The sequence below is a fragment of the Balearica regulorum genome, chromosome 16 (assembly GCF_011004875.1).
Source record: "Balearica regulorum gibbericeps isolate bBalReg1 chromosome 16, bBalReg1.pri, whole genome shotgun sequence".
NCBI classification, from domain to species: Eukaryota; Metazoa; Chordata; class Aves; order Gruiformes; family Gruidae; genus Balearica; species Balearica regulorum.
In genome coordinates this window covers 3,110,344-3,128,001 of record NC_046199.1, presented here as the reverse complement: position 1 = coordinate 3,128,001, position 17,658 = coordinate 3,110,344, and the positions used below count along the sequence as shown (strand labels likewise).

The following is a 17,658-nucleotide window of genomic DNA, read 5'->3' as shown; positions in this document are numbered from 1 at the left end:
GTCTTGAGGGGGGCTGGCACCCCTGGGCTCATGGGGGTCGTGCAGCCACAGCAAGGCACTGGGGTGGCTCCACCTGCCCTGCTCCCCATAGCTCTGGGCTGGGGGGCAAGGCCAGGCTGGGGTGGGTGGCTGGGGAGATCCCGCCCAGGGACCACCTCCTCATGGCTGCTGCTGTCTCTAGGGGGCCCTGGAGCACGAGGAGAGCAAGACACTGCGCATCCAGCTGGAGCTGAACCAGATCAAGGCTGATGTGGACAGAAAGCTGGCGGAGAAGGATGAGGAGTTTGAGAACCTGAGGTGTGTAGAGAGGGAACAGGCTGGGTCATGGTGGTAGGGACAGAGCTGGTACCATGGTCCTGACAGGGCTGCCCCAGCCTGGGTGTCCCCTGATGCATCATCCCTCCCGCAGACGCAATCACCAGCGCGCCATGGACTCCATGCAGGCCACACTAGATGCGGAGGCCCGTGCCAAGAACGAGGCTGTCCGGCTCAGGAAGAAGATGGAGGGAGACCTGAACGAGATGGAGATCCAGCTGAGCCACGCCAACCGCCAGGCCGCTGAGTTCCAGAAACTGGGCCGCCAGCTCCAGGCCCAGATCAAGGTTGGGCAGCCATGGGTGGGACAGGCTCGGTGCTGTCCCCGCTGCCAGCCCCAGCTCCCTCCTATCCCCACTGACCCCATGCTGCCCCGCAGGACCTGCAAATCGAGTTGGATGACACTCAACGCCAGAATGATGACCTGAAGGAGCAGGCAGCCGCCCTGGAGCGCCGCAACAACCTGCTGCTGGCAGAGGTGGAGGAGCTGCGGGCAGCGCTGGAGCAGGCAGAGAGGAGCAGGAAGCTGGCAGAGCAGGAGCTGCTGGAGGCCACTGAGAGGGTCAACCTGCTCCACTCCCAGGTGAGGTACCACAGGATCCCAAATCTCTGCTGGCACTGGAGCAGCAGGAGCCTGACAGGCCACAGTGAACGGCCAGTCCCTGTGGCACTGCCCTGCTCTGTCTGCAGAACACGGGCCTGATCAACCAAAAGAAGAAGCTGGAGACCGACATCTCACAGCTGAGCAGCGAGGTGGAGGACGCTGTGCAGGAGTGCCGCAATGCTGAGGAGAAGGCGAAGAAGGCTATCACGGATGTAAGAGCAGGGCGGGGATGGTGCTGTGTGGTTTGGCAAGGGTGCCCAGCACCCTGTGGGGCTGCTGGGTGGGAGAAGAGGGGAGAGTCAGATCTTCTCCATTGAGCCCTGTGTCTGGCATGGCTGCCTGGCCTTGTGGTGATGCCTCTGTGCTCTTGGCCTTGCAGGCTGCCATGATGGCAGAGGAGCTGAAGAAGGAGCAGGACACGAGCGCGCATCTGGAACGGATGAAGAAGAACATGGAGCAGACCATCAAGGACCTGCAGATGCGCCTGGATGAAGCGGAGCAGATTGCTCTCAAGGGGGGCAAGAAGCAGATCCAGAAGCTGGAGGCCAGGGTGAGGTGGCAGGGGAAGACCTCTGGCTGTGCCATCTAGGAGCAGGCTCCTGGCACTGCCCCAGCCCCTGTGGCACCAGGCTCTGCAGGGCTCTGGCACTGTCCCATCCCTCTTGGGGCCAGGCTGTAGCATGGGGGGACCATGGGCAGCAAGGAGCAGTCCCTGAGGGCCTGCAAGCCTGGGGCTGGCGCCATGCCTTTGCTTGGGGTGGCTTAGCCTTGGCTGTGGCTATTGTGACCTGGGGAGAGTGATTTGACCTCAGCTGGGGCTGGTGCTGGCACCAGGGAGTAGAGTGCTGAGCTGTCCTCTGTCCACCCGCAGGTGCGGGAGCTGGAGGGAGAGCTGGATATGGAGCAGAAGAAGATGGCTGAAGCCCAGAAGGGCATTCGCAAGTATGAGCGGAGGATCAAGGAGCTGAGCTACCAGGTACGGCAGCACCGGGCACAGCTCCAGCTCAGCAGGACTTGGTGCATCTTTCTCTGTCTCAGATCCTTGTGTTATCCAACGCCCCAGCACAGCCCTGGCTTGTTCTGGGCGCTGTGCTGGGACCAACAAGGGCAGGATGGGCTTCTCCCTGTCCTAACATCCACCACCTGCTCTGCGTCTGTCTTGCCCCTTTGCTAGCACCTCCTAAGCTAGGTGCTGGGGGACCAGGAGACATGGGGTGGGTCAGTGCTCTTTCTTTGTGTGCAAAGGACCCTGGCACCACTGGGGCTCCTGGATAAAGGTATTGGGGCAGCTGGAGCCTGAGGTGGGAGATCTGCCGGGGGGGGTCTTGCTAACTGGGCCGGGGCGCTTGCAGGCTGAGGAAGACCGGAAGAACCTGGCACGGATGCAGGACCTGATCGACAAGCTGCAGAGCAAGGTCAAGAGCTACAAGCGCCAGTTTGAGGAGGCGGTAGGTGCCTGTGTCCACTGTAGCTCTCCTCCCCGGGGTGGACGGCAATGCTGGCCTTCCCAGGGGCTGCAGGGGAAAGGGGCTGTGAGGTCAGCACGGGGAGCTCGCAGCCTGGGGTCCCACCTGTGCCCCATGCACCCACCTCTCCCTTCACCCCACCCAGGAGCAGCAGGCCAACTCCAACCTGGTGAAGTACCGCAAGGTGCAGCACGAGCTGGATGATGCCGAGGAGCGTGCCGACATCGCCGAAACGCAGGTCAACAAGCTGCGTGCCCGCACCAGGGAGGTCATCACCTCCAAGGTAAGCTGTGAGGATGGGGAAGCAGAGCAGGGGGCTCCTGCCACCCCCGGAGCCGCTGTACAGCCCCCCCAGACCCATCCTGCCCCCACTGCCGTGGCATTGCTCTCCTCAATGTTGCCAGGGCCTGAAGGGTGGCAGAGCTCTCCCCACCTCCAGGCCCAGGATCTCACCGAAGCCCTTTTGGTTTTTTTGCCAGCACGAGTAGCAGGAGCCTGGCTGCCTGCCCTGCCCCCAGCTGCACCTCAGAGGCAAATGGCTGCAACAGTCACTGCCAGCTTTGCACTGCGTGAATAAACCTAGATCTGCCGGGACTTGCTCCATTGTGTCTGTCTCAGGGTAACCAGGGCCTTGGCCTCTGCTGCTGGAAACATGGGGGGGCGAGCTGGGCTCTCTGGGGACATCTTTCACAGCCCAGCAGGACAGAAGCACAGGCCTCCCCTCTCCCTGCTCTACTGCACTGGATTGCTCCAGGGGGGTTTTGGGAAAAGAGCCCTTTCCTCACCCCTTCCCACCAAAGCACTTCAGCCCCCTCTCAGCTGCAGGGGAGCAGTGCTGAGGGGTGAGGGTGGAGGGCAGAACAGACCTCACCAAAACCATTAGTCCTGGGGAGAATGTAAAAAAAATCCTCAGTACAGGCCTGTGGGGGAGGGTGGTTATGGCTTTGGCAAAGGGACTGCAAAGAAAGACATCACCACTCAGTTCTTTAAAATAGATTTCTTTAATAGTTTCCATTTAATACGTTTATTCGCAGTTAGTAAATTGGCATTAATCTGGGCAGCACGAACCTCAGCAATCCACGGGGATAGTGCAGACTTCCAGAAGTATTTGTTAGTGACAGGGTCCCACCACCCCCCCCCCCCCCGTCCCGGCGTGCAGCCTGCAGCCACCTCAAGGCAGCGAGCTCTGCCTGGCCCCACGCAGGACACTTCCTCCCCACGCTCTCCATAAATAAGACAAAACAAGGATGAAGGACAGAGCTGTCTGGTCCCTCTCAAACTGAGGTTCTTGAGGCATCTGGCACGGACAGATGAGCCCGCAGGAATGTGGCCCCTGGTTAGAATTTGCCTGTGACCCTCCCTGCACACTCATGCCCCTGCCCGCTGCAGGCAGAGCCTCTCCCCGGGAGCCCAGCACGCTCCCTGTGGCTGCAGGAGCTGCTGTGGGTTTTTCCTGTGCCCTTCTCTGCAGCCAGCCAGCTCGGCCTCCAAGGCGAAAGCAAAGCCAAGCTGCCTCTTAGTTTCTGTGCTCCCACACTGGGGAGGGGACACCCGTGAGCCAGAAGGCAGGCCGGTGAGATGTCAGCTCAGCCTCACGCAGGCCGACAGCCAAGGACAGAGACAGCCCGGCCCCAAACTGTACGTTACATAAATACGGAGATGTGAGTGAGACTCTGCGGGTCTATAGCAGCAATCCTTGGATGCACCAATTAACTAGACTATGGAAAAGGCATCCCTTAACTTAAAAGCCTTTTAATTTGAAGCATTTATTTTAAGTGTACATCTATTACAGTTAAGAAGAAGCAAAGATACACCAAAAAACACAAATACCCAAGAACAAAAAAAGTACAGATGAGAAAGAAATTAGCTCAGAGGGGGAGGGGGCAGAGTGGGAGGGGACCTGATGAAGAACAGAGAATTGCAGAGGAGCTCCCCAACACAAGGGCTATGACCAGGGTAACCTCACTGGAACAGGGCAGGGTCTGCCCAGGGGACTCAGCCCCCAGGGAGGGACACAAGGAACCCCAGGAGCTCCCGCAAGGCTGCAGGGTTGTGCAACAAGCTCAGCAGCTGACCACCCTGCAAGCAAAGTCCATAGCAGGACACTGAAGTGTGAGATAAGCGAGAGGAAAAGGGTGATTTTTAGAGAGCAAGTCCTGCACCTGGGGCTGGAAGCCTCATCCGCTCACCCTGGCCTGGCACAGGGAGCATCAGAGAGGGTTTCATCCTGCTGGCAAGGATTAGAGACAAAACGGTACAGCTCTGGGACTTCCCCACCATGGGTCCCTCTCCAGAGCCTGGACAGAGCTGAAGTCAAGTCGTCTCATCAAATAAGTTAAAGAAAATAAAAAAATCAGATGCATGTTTTAAAGAAAACTGGTTTCTTTTAGCTGGAGCTGCAAGATACATTTTTTGACTTAAATGCAGTGGCTCAGGACTTCAGACGTTATTTCGTTCCTGGGAATCTGTCTTGGAGCAACACAACTAACGTTGGTGAGCAGGCAGGGCAGGTGCAGGTTTGACAGCTAGCACTGCCAAAACCCGATCCCCCTTTCCCAACATATCCTACAAAGTTACTTTCAAGCAGGAGTGTTTATTCCCAGCATTTAACACATTCTGATTAAAAAATAGATCCAGGAAAAAACTGACATCTCCAGTAAATATTGCACTTCAAGATTAATGTGTTGATATTAAGGACTGGAAGCAGAGACTGACATAAGACTTGCAGGCATAGCAGGTTAGCATCAAGAGCAATGGTCCTGAAAAGGATTTTAAAACCAGATTAGTTACCCAAGAAGGGACAAGCCATAAGTTTAAAAAATTAGTACATTTTAATGCTAGTGCTCCGTGAAAAAGCCAACCCCTGTTGCAATTCCACCACTGCTGAAATGTCTCTGTTCTCCGCAGCATTGTGAAACGCCTTCAGATGGGAAGGATCTGCAGGAAAGACAGCAGGAGCAGAGGTTCTCCTAACACACAGACAGATTTAGTACCAAATGATCCAAAAGTAGATGGTAAAGAGGTGACTGGAGCTAGGGCTCTCAGGAATTAAAAGCACACGCGCACACACACTCACACTCTAACCAACCCTAAACCCCCGGTTCCAAACCCCAACAGAAGAGTTACACCTGAAGGGAGTCCTTGTGGTGGCTCTGCACATGCCTGGTGTGGCAGCGTCCCAGTCAGACCGGCTCCTTGGACCTCACATTTGGAGGGCAACCTCTGTGCTTTTTGACTTGCTAATTCTGGTAGCCATGAAAGACAGCCACAACTAAATTGGCACATACAGAGTATCCCCACCCATCAGCAAAACAAATCTCTGACCAGCCACACTGGACTGGGAGAGAGCAAAAAATAAAAATAAAGAGGCTGTTTTTTGCAGGTGATTATTTTTATCCCAGAACAACTGGAAGATACATCCCTGAATGTGTTGCCCAGAGAGCTTTCAAAGTCTCATCCGTTGGAGATCAGAGATGGGGACTGGGAGGGGGCTGGGGTTTTGACAATGCAGTAACGCTCCACGGTTCCAAGCCGCACACGCGCACACACACACTACACAGCGTATCCCTGAAAATCCACGGGCTGCGAGGTACCCTCCAAGCGCTGTCCATCGGAAGCCAGAGTGAAGAATTACTCCTCAGAAAAGTCTCTGTCAATGTCCATATAAGCCTCGTCGATGTAGCTAACTATGGCACAGGGGGATGTCCGGTCTGGACTGAGCAGTATAGATACAGTCTCTTTCCAGTAGGTAAAACTAATACATGAGCTCTGTGGGAAGAAAGGAAGAGGCTGGTTAGCACAGTCTGCAGGCACCAACATGCAGCAGAAGACACATCCCAAAGGCATTCAGTGGAGAGAACTGAAAATAGCTTCCTATTCAGCCCGACGTCCCCAGCCACACGCTTTAACGCCTCTGATTCACCATTCAGCCCACCCTGCGTGGAGCAGAAGGGTGGATGCTGAACCAGCTAGACCTTCTACAACCAGCTGCCCACTATCCAGCTACAGCTGGGGACTCCCAGCACCTGCGGCAACTACAGCTCTGCTAAGAGCAGCATGGGGTGACTGCCACCCCAGCCAGCGTACGTGCACACCAGAGAAGGGCTTTTCCATGAACGCGTTAAAAATCTGTTAAAGCTGCCACCCAAGCACTGAAAAGTCAAGGAAGTAACCTGTGCAACCTCCCTTTAGCCTTCTGGGGCACATAAAAGGGAGTCACCTTCTCACCACAGGTCATTTCTTCCTCAGTGCCCAAGACAGACCAGCTCTGGAGTGGAAACTTGCAGGCTGCTTTCCACAGGGCAGCTGCCTTGTCTTCTAGCAGCTACACCAGATACTTTTCCTGCACTGTTTGCCAGCCAGAGAGGGGACAGTCTGGTTAAGGTGCTAATTAGTCTGTGAGCTGAATTTTGTCCTGCCTTGCCAGCCCTGCCCTCGAACCCGCTCAGCGTTGGCAAGTCTCGCTTCTGTGTGCCAGAGCCAAGACCTAAGGTCTTGTTTGCAGGGAAACCCAGCACCTACACCTGTGGTAGTCTGACTGCTTGCAGAAGGGACCTGACCAGGTAAGATGGTGTGAAAAGCACTACAGGAAGTCACACTGCAGGGACAGAACTGGGTCCCTTTTTTCCCTTCATCACCTCTCACTTCCAATTTTTGCTCGACGACTAGTGGACAGATATTGCTATGGTTGATTCTTGCGATGGTAAGAGGTTAACATACATTTTCTAAGCACGTGCTGTCTTTATCCTTGTTGAGGTAATGCTGTTGCCAGAATCGCAGAAGACTATGGAAGTTGTTCAGGATGAAGCCTGGGTATTTTTCTGTATATTCCATCTGTTGCAAAGTGCGCAGATAAAAAGGTAGCTTTTCTTTCCTTCGGGCCAGCATTAGGATAACTAAACTTGTGTTCAAACAACTGACATTTTCCTAAAAGTAAAAATGACACAGTAGATCAAACAACAACAAAAAAATAGAGACATTGGTTGCATGCATGCGCTTACAAAACGTGCTCATGGTAAGCATGCAGAGGAGGTGCTCCTACACGTATCGAGAAAGAAGGGACAAGAGTCTCCTCAAGAAAAGTCAGGTTCCTCCCTGCTCCCAACCCAGTTCATCACCACACAGTATCAGCAAGATAACTGTAAAGTTACTGTTGGCTCTTTACCTGTGTAAGTGTCTGTACGTGAATAATATTAATGAGACGGAAAAGAAAGGACATTCTCATGGACATCTGGGACATGTACGATAACAGGCGGCACTCTGACAGGACTTCTGCAACTGCAGCAAGAGGAAAAGACAATCGTCAGGTGCTTGAAGTTCAGACACATTTGTCCAAGCAATACAGCAGTAAGAACTGGTGCTCAGACTGTAGCAACAAACCTGCAAGGCGGCATTTGGTTGAAAATCAAAATTTTCAAATCCCAGGCTTAAAATTACCATTATCACTACAAAACATACCCCCACACCCCTCCATTTCTTATTCTTTACCTTTAGCATCAGACTGACTCTCAAATCGGTCCAGGGAGAGTGTAATGCAGCGAACAAGCATGTTTGAGTCAACCAGTGAACTGTTGATCTGATTTAAAAATATCTGGAACTAAAGAGAAACATTTTTTAGTGTTGCATTAAAAGGCAAACAAAGAAATCCATCCTACATGAAGACTCATCGGTGAGGTCTGAGAGAACAGCGTTTCATACCCTTTTCAGACCTGCCTCATCCAGTGCGAGCCAACACTGGCACTGAGGGCTGACCAAAGGATGCCTATACCAAGTACCTTAAAACTACTATGGAAGAGAAAAATGCCAAAGTCCTGGCACCACTAAAATCTCTTTTGAAGCTGTCTCACTCTAATGAGACCAGGATTTCATACACTATTTGTCTGGAAAGAGGGAGATGAGACAGCTGGCCTCTGTAGTTCCTCCAGCTCCGTGTTTTCCTACACTGATTTTGCACAACAGACAGTGCTATGGAGGAATACAGCGAGGGATTCATACGGAAGGAGAATTAAAGTTATAAATCAATAAATAGGAAGCACACACAAGGTATAAAGACAGATTCTCTAGAATGCATGAGTTCATTTACCAGAAAACAACCTAAAATTAAATACATCCTCCTTTCAAATACATCTCTGCTTCTATTCTCCAAGGTCTGCCAGACCTAACAGCAACCAGAGAAAAATTACAGTAACGTAAGCAAAAGCATGAAGTCATTCAAAACCTACCCAAGAGCTGATGTTATACACACAAAGTGCACAACAGCATGAAATCACTTTGCATAGAGAGCTGCCCATTCTTGATCTACACATGCAACTAAGTTTTATAGGTAATGACATCAGCAATGACTTCTTAAAATGTCTGTAAGTTCAAATAAGATCAAAGATAAGTCTTTTTGCAGTATCAAACATTAATGAGTATTTTAAGTCATCTCCATGAAGAACATCCTCGCCCCAAGCTCCAGTAAAAGATTTTTTGGAGCCTGTCTCAATGCCCACAACTATCAGCTTAACCCAAAACCCCGTGACTTCCCAGGAAATGTTCTACCATCTTTGAGCCCTGACCTTAGACTTGCCTGATGATGTAACAGGGCAACATTTTCTGACTAGCTCAGTGCTTGCTGACTCAGAACAGCTGGGAGCACTTCTGAAAACACGAGCGTACGCAGCAACGTATGTGCTTGTGAAGAGACTTTGGCAGCTCACTCCTCCGTGTTTCCAGTGCACCAAGCTCAGCAATCACAGCAAAATCAGGAAATGAATCTGAGTTTCTCAGTGCTACTTTTGGCTATGAGACCACGTAATTTGACCCACCGGGGACAGCTTTTACAAATATTTACCTTGTCATCTGTGTTGATATACTTGTTGAACCTCTTGAATGCATCAATATTGAATTTCATCAGTTCTCCCAGAAGATCAAAGTAACTCTGAAGCACATCTCGTGATTTGCACTCACTATCAACAATGCAGTAGAGAATGTGCTGGCATGGGAGGAAAACATGTTATTGCCACAGTTCAGCCCGAGCCAGCAGTACAGCATAGACTCTGATTTAATCACTATTTAAAATATTTATCTGCAGGTTTAGTTCTTAGATGACAGAACTAGAGACATCAATTCAGATGATGTCTTCTGTTAAATTAACTTCCCAGTGATGCCGGCTATAGAACTGGCCACCCCACACCTGGTTGCCACAAGCACAATTCACAAATACTTTTTTAACATTGCCCCATTGCCGCTGAATATTTAACACTACATCTTTACCACCTTTTGAATTCATTACAGATAAATCCTTCTTGATTGCTTTGGAGATATGTTACAGAGGAAGCTTGACATATACTTCATTACCTCCAGGAGTCCTCTCTTCAGCAGGAACATCTGGTCTGCATAGGAGGTGGTGCCTCGCAAAAAACTTTCAACTGCCCTTGCTTGCCAAAACCTGAGAAAGAGAAGAAATGAGGTTTTAATTTTGGAGCAAGGGGAGTATTTTATCACAACTATAATTTAAATCAAATTTCCTAATCAGTTTCATTCCAATTGGAAGCTGGAGTCAGACCTGTTGATGCTGCAGAAAATCACTGACTGTACCAGGCAGGAGGTCCAAGGCAAGCTCTGGCATTCGCCCTCACCTGCGCTGCCATTGGAGCCAAGGGCAACAAAACTAGATCTTTTCACAGCTTACGATTTTCAAGCTTTTTCAACTTCTGTAAGCTGCATGAAAACAAACTGACTTGCCAGCCAACTCAAACCAGCATGTTACAGTGCACAGTGAACCCACCTGAAGGAGGATTCAGCTGGTTCCTTCTTCATGACCTGAAGCAGTCTGGTCAACAAGCCTCTCTTCCCATCACAGACAAGACTCCTAGAGCATGTGAAGAAATTACAGCGTGAGTGGGAGGGCTGGCAAGCACCGTACCTTGTAACACACTGAATCCAGTCTCTTCTCCAGAGCTTTTAATGATCAAAATCCCAGTATTAAAGTACAAATATTAACTTTCTTAACTAGTTCTACCAGTGGAAGAGTTCTCCTCATTGCCTTTGGTAAACATCTGCAATACCTGCAACATGACTTCCAAATAAATCCTAAAGAAAAATTATTCATTTTCTCGCAGAATTTTAATGATTTCAGAAATACCAATTCACAGCTTGTAGGAATTAAGAGATTAGAAAAAAAAACATATACCACATTTGATCTTAGGAATGAAAGAAAATACGCTTTTTCTGCTCAACATAAAGGAAGCTCTAATTTCCATTTAGGAGGCAGAGTACGGAAACCTAGATGCTACATGAGGTAGCTGCCTTCTGTATGTACTACTAAAAGTACAGAGGCTGTAGAACTGCAATACTACTTGTATTAAATAGCATCTTCAGCGGACTATCCACCTACAGTAGGCTCATGCAGAAGCAATGCCTTCATGTCCTCATGTATCAAGAAAAGCAACATGGAAATTAAATGCTAAACATGGAAAAGAAACCAGCTTTAGGCCAGAAACTGAGCAATGCTGTCTGCAGAGGTAGAGTACGATTCTTTAAGTGGCACTCTTCTACTCAAAACGCACCCCAGCACGCATATCCAGCGGGCGCTCCCAGGTTGACAGCTCCGTACTGTATCAGCACCTTTGCTGGGTAGTCAACAGCCAGCTGACACAGCCTTGTGGGAAGTGGTTTTCTAACACTCAAGAGAAATGAGAAACTTTGCAGGTTGGAAAGAGCTGTTTACACTCTTGACCCACTTCCTTTCAGTGTGCTCCTAACAGGGTTATTTTTCCCCCCTAAATACTTACACCCTTTTGAACAAAGCCAGAAAGGTACCTGTGCTTAGCAGGAAAGGATCTGAGTAATACAGACACCATTTCTTCCCAATTAGGCACAGTATTATGATAACAATTATAACCTAGAAATCCTCTTAGAGAGCTCCCTTTTGATGTGAGGTAAATCTGCTCTGTGCAGACCAAGTCCCTGCTGATACTCTGGGAGTATTCTGACAACTAAATTCTGCAAACAATGTTTCACCTTGTGAGGTTTGTACATCAGAATCGTGTATTAAAGAGCTTATGAAATCAAAATAGTCAATCTAACAGATACAGACTCTCCGGTGTTATATTTGAGTAAGTGGTTTAACATGTTAATCTAATTTAGCTTACTCTAGTTATTAGCTGCTCTTAAAATAAAGAATCTGAGCAGGCACACTTAGCTCTATTTACGCAGCTCACAAACGGACATAATGTGCGCACGGACTGCTCCTGAATCTCAAAACAAAGATTTATTAGTAGCAGCAATTCAAGCATTAGAGGGTTCCAGTTTAGTTTCCAGGTCTGTCTGCGACACCTGCAGTGAGAAAGGCCAGACAAACAGCCAGACCCAGCACTTCATAATGAAGTCTCGGCCATGAACTCAAACCCCCCATTTTAGGTTGCTTTTGTTTTTGAAGCGCCTTACTCTGAGCACAAGTACACTTTAGATTTGCTAATGACCACAATCATCATACAACCTAGACACCTCCTGCTGAAACACGTCACTGTAATTAAAGCAAGCGTGGTGGACAGAAGGACCTCAAACAACAGAGGTGACATCAAACCTCCAATATAAGTGCTTGCAAAATGCTAGCAGCTGCTGAACTAAACCCTCTATCCCTACTCACCTGTCTGTGTTGACAACTGCATCAACTTCAGGGATGTTGGCTTTGTGGGAGATTGCACTCAGCTCATTAAGTTCTTGGCTGTTTAAAAGGAGATACTTGTTCCTAAAACAAGACAGTCAGGGAGTAGGGGAGAAAAATAAGATGAATTCAAGAAGCAGGCAAACATGCGAAGCCATGAAGAGTAAAGCCACATGCCTATGAGGGCTGCAGGACTAGGCAGTCGGCTTTTACCTCCCCAGCTCTTCACAGCCATTCACACTCTACTCCCCTCCACCACAGCACACTCCCAAGACTAGGCCAACTGGCTGCTGTTTTATAAACCTCCTCCAAAATTTGCCAAATCCAAGTTTCAACACTGACCAGCTTCAAGATGCCAGTTCTTTGCTGACCTGTTCTGTATCTCATGGTTTGTTTTGTGAATATTTGCTTCCAGATGGCACTTGGTTTTGAAAATCTCAGCAACATTTGGCTGTATTTCAGCAGATTTAAATAGCAAACTTTTTGACAGCTTTCTACAATCTTCCTCTGCCACATAGTGACTAAGCTCCTTATCAGTAATAAACCTCAATTGGAAAGCAGAAACTGCAAAAAAGTACTCAATCATCCTGGTGTTTTATTACTCTGAGAAAATTGTTTAGTCTGGAAATATTTAAAGACTTCATGGATTTATTCACAGGAAACCTAATGGAGCATAGGATGCTGTGGTGAGTGTGTGCAAAGACAACCTATTCATCAAAACATAGCAACTACACAGAGGATAAATGATTAGACCAGAAAGGTGATGGGGATGCCGTCTTGCTTCAAACACTATCTTCCAGATTACTGCCCACTGAGGCTGTCACATGAAGGTTCTTTTGATCTGGATCAACAGGTTTCTGTAATGAAAATACAGCCTCTCTCTCCATGCAATAAACAGTTCTGCAAGTTTGGTTTATACACCATTTTACTGAAGTTAATATTAGTAAGTACTTGCTCTCATCCTGTCCTCCGCTAACTCAGCTTATCTGTGATTTCACAGAAAGGTCATGTAACTATTTGTTTAAAAACCCTAACCAGATTCCACACATTCCACTTGTTCAACTGCTACAGCTGAAAGTACTTTTCTGTTTAAAGAAGCCTGACATCTTTATAGTAACCACTTAAGTAGGAACATCATCTAAAGAGGAAAACCTGGAGTGATTCCTGGGCAAATAATGCCTTGCATGGAGGATTTACCATAGGTCAGCCTTTCCCTTATGCTCACAACACATCCAGCAGCTCCCCATTCCTAAAACTAATACTTCCCAATCAACAAAGCTGATACTTTCAATACGCCTATCTAACAGTACTAGATAAAGCCTACACAAAAATATCACGCTAGCTGTAAGTAAGACCAGCTAGGCAAGAAGTGAAGGCATAAACACATTTAGTGCAATATGCCTCAAATGCAGATGTCTGCAAAGAATAGGAAACCACCTTGCAGGACTGAATTAGAGCAACAGGACACTGACAGAAAGCAAGATGTGACTCTGCAAGTCAGAATAGAGCAATAAGTACCTCTGTACCAGCAGAGGAGGTGTGTGTCTTAAGTAAAAGCATTAAAAAATAAGTAAATAAAAAATCTGGATCACCCCTCAACCACTCCAGCAGACTCAAGCTCGGCAGGTATGCCTTCTGAAGGCAAACAGAAGCTTTCTTCCTATTTCTAACCTAGGTTCACAATGGCTAGCTGACAGATAATTGTTCCCCTAACATTTTCCCATCCAGTTTAATCAAGGCTTCTCCACTGCTGGCATTTAGACAGCAATCGTGTCTTCCCAGCCTTTTTACAAAGGCAAAAGAGTATTGGTTAACCTCTTCAGAGGTACACTGTCTTTCACCCTGATTACAACTGCTTTGTTTTGTGCTTGTTCCACTCTGAATTAAACCTGAACACATCCCCACAGGGTACATGTGCTCTTGTGAGCTCACTGGCTCACTACCAACTCTCAGGGAGAAGACAGATAAACAGCATCGTGAAAGCTGCCTCCTTATTTCTTCAGCCAGAAAGTGCTAACTCATCACATAAATGTTTCAGTTTGTTTCAACATGAAGCGACATGATTTTTAATCATCCACAGACATACTAAGACATGCCCACTGGAGAACATATCCTTAGCCTTTTCATAGCAGGAGCTGAAAGGCACGTGGACATCTGAATCAAGTTTAAGGACAGCACAGTGTTCCATTCACAAGGAGCCTGCACCACGCCTAGAACACCCGCCATAACTGCAACCAGGCAAACAATAATGCAGCCACCATTTACCACAGCTTTTCATACTCACTCATGGTGATCACTAAAGCTCTGAAGAAGCCTCAAGAACTGTATCTTTAAAGTAATGTCCTAAAAAGAGACAAGAAAGGTCAAAAAAATTTTGCTTTCATATTTTTGGATATCATTAGTTACCAAGCTGACATGAAACAGCCAAATTGAAAACCTCTCCAAATCAAACCCAATTGGACAGCAGAGCAAGTGACTTGCACAAATGGAGAAGGCTGCACTTTTCAGGCTTCCCAAAATAGAACTGGAGATTGCCTCCAAGCCTATGCACAGAACAGTTAATAATTTCTTCTTACTGCAAAGGCAGGAAAGCTCATCGCTGTATTGACTGATTTAGAATATCTAGGTTTGAAGAAAAAAACAAAACAAAAAAACCCAAACAAACCAAAACCACAAAGAAACCAACAAAATCCCAACCCCTCCAAAACCTGACTGTGATCTGGTTTGTGTTCTGTGCCTCTCCCTGCTACACCTGCTAGCGATCATTTCCTTAAGTTTCGGTCATCTCCAGGAACCACAGAATTTACCCCTTTCCCAGTTCCCAAACTAGGGGAGAGGAGAGAGTCTAAATTGCCCTCTGCTAAATTGCTAGCATGAGCCAAAGATAAAGACTTATGTGAATAATTGTTTTCACTTAAAACTGAATGCTACTGCATCTCAATTCATTTATTATACAAACACCCAGTTACTCAATACAACTCCTTACAATCATATGATAGGATAAAAATCCAATACAGAATTAAAAAAGTTACTCACTGGGCTACAATCACAATTTTGATTGTGTCCATGCAGAACAAGGGCTGATGCTGAATGCTTTCTCCAGATCAGTTTGTCAAACAAGTTATTGAGGCCAGGAATCAGTTTGAACTCTGCTATCATTTTATGAACCTGGAAAACAAGAGAAATACATACTCATTTGCTGCAGCCTCAAATACAGATATAAAGTAGTCTGGTAAACAGATGGGCACAATTACATCATCCTCAGACAACAGAAAGAGTGAATTCTTTTATCAAACGGCACGTGCTTGTGTTAACATGCACACTAACCATGGTGTATCATCAGAGTAGTCTCCATTTGGCAGACACAGACAGAAAACAGACATTTCGGGGGAAAGCTGTTAGCCAGTGCTTCAGTTAACCACTCTGCCTCTGGAAGCAGCTTTGGACATCAGGAGATGACTTACACGACATTGAAAAATACATCTATACCTAACTTCTATGTATCACGAAACTAAGCTGTGAGTATTCTGCTGCCAGTCATCCACTGAGCATCCTTTGCCTTCCCAGTTCACACAGCTAAAGTTGAAGCAGTCCTCTGAAGACAACACAAACTATCGCTATCATTTTTGTTCAAGTGACCTAGGCAGGAGTTCTGAGCAAAGCAGAGCCCAGCAGTAACACAACCACGCTGCAGTCCAAGCACCGCCTCTTCAGGTTAAGAGAACTTCTTTAAAGAACTCTCAGAAGAGAAGAAAATGCCAAATTACTCAGGTTTATCTATCAGTCTGCCTGTCAAGCTAGGACGTGGTACATCGTGACATGTTTGAAACAGGCTATAGAGTTAGTTACTTATGTAAAACAGCTAATAATTTTGGTGTGAGCAGCTGTTAAATACCTTCAGTCCAAGCTCTGGTATTTTTGATGTAAGCAATAGGAGAAACACAAAGTGTGACTCATCAGCTGTAGGCCTATAACAAGCAGTATCCCTTGAGATGTAGTGCAAATGAAAGCCACGCATGACTGGGAAGCCCATCGTGCTGCCCAAAGTGGTAATGGACAGGTTCCTCAAAATCAAGTCACCTAAACAATAACCTAGGTTGTCCCCAAGATGCAGAAGTATAACTAGCAGTATTTCAAGCAGATCACTCCATTTTGTTCTATTTCCTCAAATACCTGAATAAATCAGAAGTATTTGGAGCTCAATGCTATTTTACAGGCGTTCATTCTTATTCTTGTTCGCAGCATAGCTGATGGCCTTTTGCATTCCTCTTGGCTGTAGCCACCAATTGTCCCCATCTATATGGAAATCACGTGCCCGCTGCTGGGCATCTCCAAATATCACACCTGCGGAAGTAACTGCTTCCCTCCTCACCCATACTACCCTGACAGATTGCAACGTTTGGAATCCTTCAGCGCTCCCTTTAAAACGCTCTCGGACACTTTGATCTAGTCATACGTCTCCAACAAAAACAGCTCTGAGGAATCTCTCTGAACAAAGCACTCCCTGCAGTCCCCATCCCGCAGTGGCCAGCATGGCACAAGCACAAGGATGAAACCACGTGTGCAAGCTGCCTTGCAAGAGCCTCGGCCTCCCACTAAAGGAGGAACTCTCTATGCTCATTGTTTTAACTCATGAATCTGCTCGTTTCCACACAGAGCATAATCTGCTTATTTGAAATGACTCATCCCTAATTGCAAATGTGTTCAGTTTACTTTTAGTTTGCTTAACTCTAAGTTCTCACCTGACAGACGGCTGCATGACAAAGCTCCTGAGTCACAGTCATTGCCTTTGGATCATGCTCTCTCCCAGACCCCAAACTCATTACAACTACTCAGCTGGGGGTGCCAAGACAACCCCTGCTCTATATTCATCCTTCAAACTCCTTTCACTTTTTCCTGTTGCTGCCCAGCTTCACATGAATCACTCTATTGCTTTCTCACTACTAAAACTATTACAAGCTTCTCCTGTGCGCAGTTTGGCTCCCTACAGCAGGAGCAAGTAAATCAGCTAATTGCCTTCCTCCACAATACAGACAGGCAAGACAGCCTAGAAAAATATACGAGGAGAGTAAATTAGGGTGTGACCATACTGAGAAGGAAGCAAAGGCACAGATCTGCAATGAAACACCTCTTATCCCCAAGGGGGTGATCATCCCCAGTGTGGCAGCGGGAAGAGCCAGGTCACTGCTAGCACAGCTGTCAATTTATGCAGGTTAGCCAGCAGTCAAGTTTAAACCACGGATTTAAAGCAAACATTCAGCAACAGCTGCATCATGCTTTGAGCAAATGCCAGACCACTGTGTTGATTATCATAGTGGACACAAGCTGGTTTGTGATGCCCTTTAGAAATTCGATGCAAAATTATTCTGATATAAAACCAGTAAGACCTTCGGCTGCTCAGACAGGAAGACTGATATCACAAGACCTTGTGCTTTTATTCCCTCACAGAAAAAGAGATACCATCAAGCAGCTGAAGCGCTTGTCTGTGAGAGTGCTATTGCACATACTGCTATTCCCTGCTTATTGGAGCTTTCCACACAGAATGGCTCAGCTCTAGTTCTTAATCTGGCTGCCTCTCAGGAAGGGGAATGGATTCACATCTGCCACACAAGTCTTTGAAAACT

The 17,658-nt window shown here is 47.5% G+C and overlaps 2 protein-coding genes across 5 annotated transcripts in view; one reads left to right on the top strand and one right to left on the bottom strand.

Moving 5' to 3' along the window:
* MYH7B (myosin heavy chain 7B) overlaps nt 1-2,979 on the top strand; it is a 29,477-nt gene extending 26,498 nt beyond the window's left edge. For all 3 annotated transcript variants that reach the window (XM_075768600.1, XM_075768599.1, XM_075768601.1), the window contains 9 exons: nt 182-297; nt 410-602; nt 695-898; nt 1,006-1,131; nt 1,299-1,469; nt 1,791-1,895; nt 2,272-2,367; nt 2,531-2,668; nt 2,865-2,979. In XM_075768600.1, the coding sequence (XP_075624715.1) occupies nt 182-297; nt 410-602; nt 695-898; nt 1,006-1,131; nt 1,299-1,469; nt 1,791-1,895; nt 2,272-2,367; nt 2,531-2,668; nt 2,865-2,873 (1,158 nt within the window). In that variant the 3' untranslated portion in view covers nt 2,874-2,979. The remainder of the gene's footprint in view (nt 1-181; nt 298-409; nt 603-694; nt 899-1,005; nt 1,132-1,298; nt 1,470-1,790; nt 1,896-2,271; nt 2,368-2,530; nt 2,669-2,864) is intronic.
* A 388-nt stretch (nt 2,980-3,367) lies between these two features.
* TRPC4AP (transient receptor potential cation channel subfamily C member 4 associated protein) overlaps nt 3,368-17,658 on the bottom strand; it is a 38,347-nt gene continuing 24,056 nt past the window's right edge. For both annotated transcript variants that reach the window (XM_075768987.1, XM_075768988.1), the window contains 10 exons: nt 15,071-15,202; nt 14,319-14,377; nt 12,017-12,118; nt 10,154-10,237; nt 9,724-9,814; nt 9,218-9,358; nt 7,873-7,981; nt 7,550-7,662; nt 7,105-7,311; nt 3,368-6,153 (listed from right to left, as the gene is read on the bottom strand). In XM_075768987.1, the coding sequence (XP_075625102.1) occupies nt 6,016-6,153; nt 7,105-7,311; nt 7,550-7,662; nt 7,873-7,981; nt 9,218-9,358; nt 9,724-9,814; nt 10,154-10,237; nt 12,017-12,118; nt 14,319-14,377; nt 15,071-15,202 (1,176 nt within the window). In that variant the 3' untranslated portion in view covers nt 3,368-6,015. The remainder of the gene's footprint in view (nt 6,154-7,104; nt 7,312-7,549; nt 7,663-7,872; nt 7,982-9,217; nt 9,359-9,723; nt 9,815-10,153; nt 10,238-12,016; nt 12,119-14,318; nt 14,378-15,070; nt 15,203-17,658) is intronic.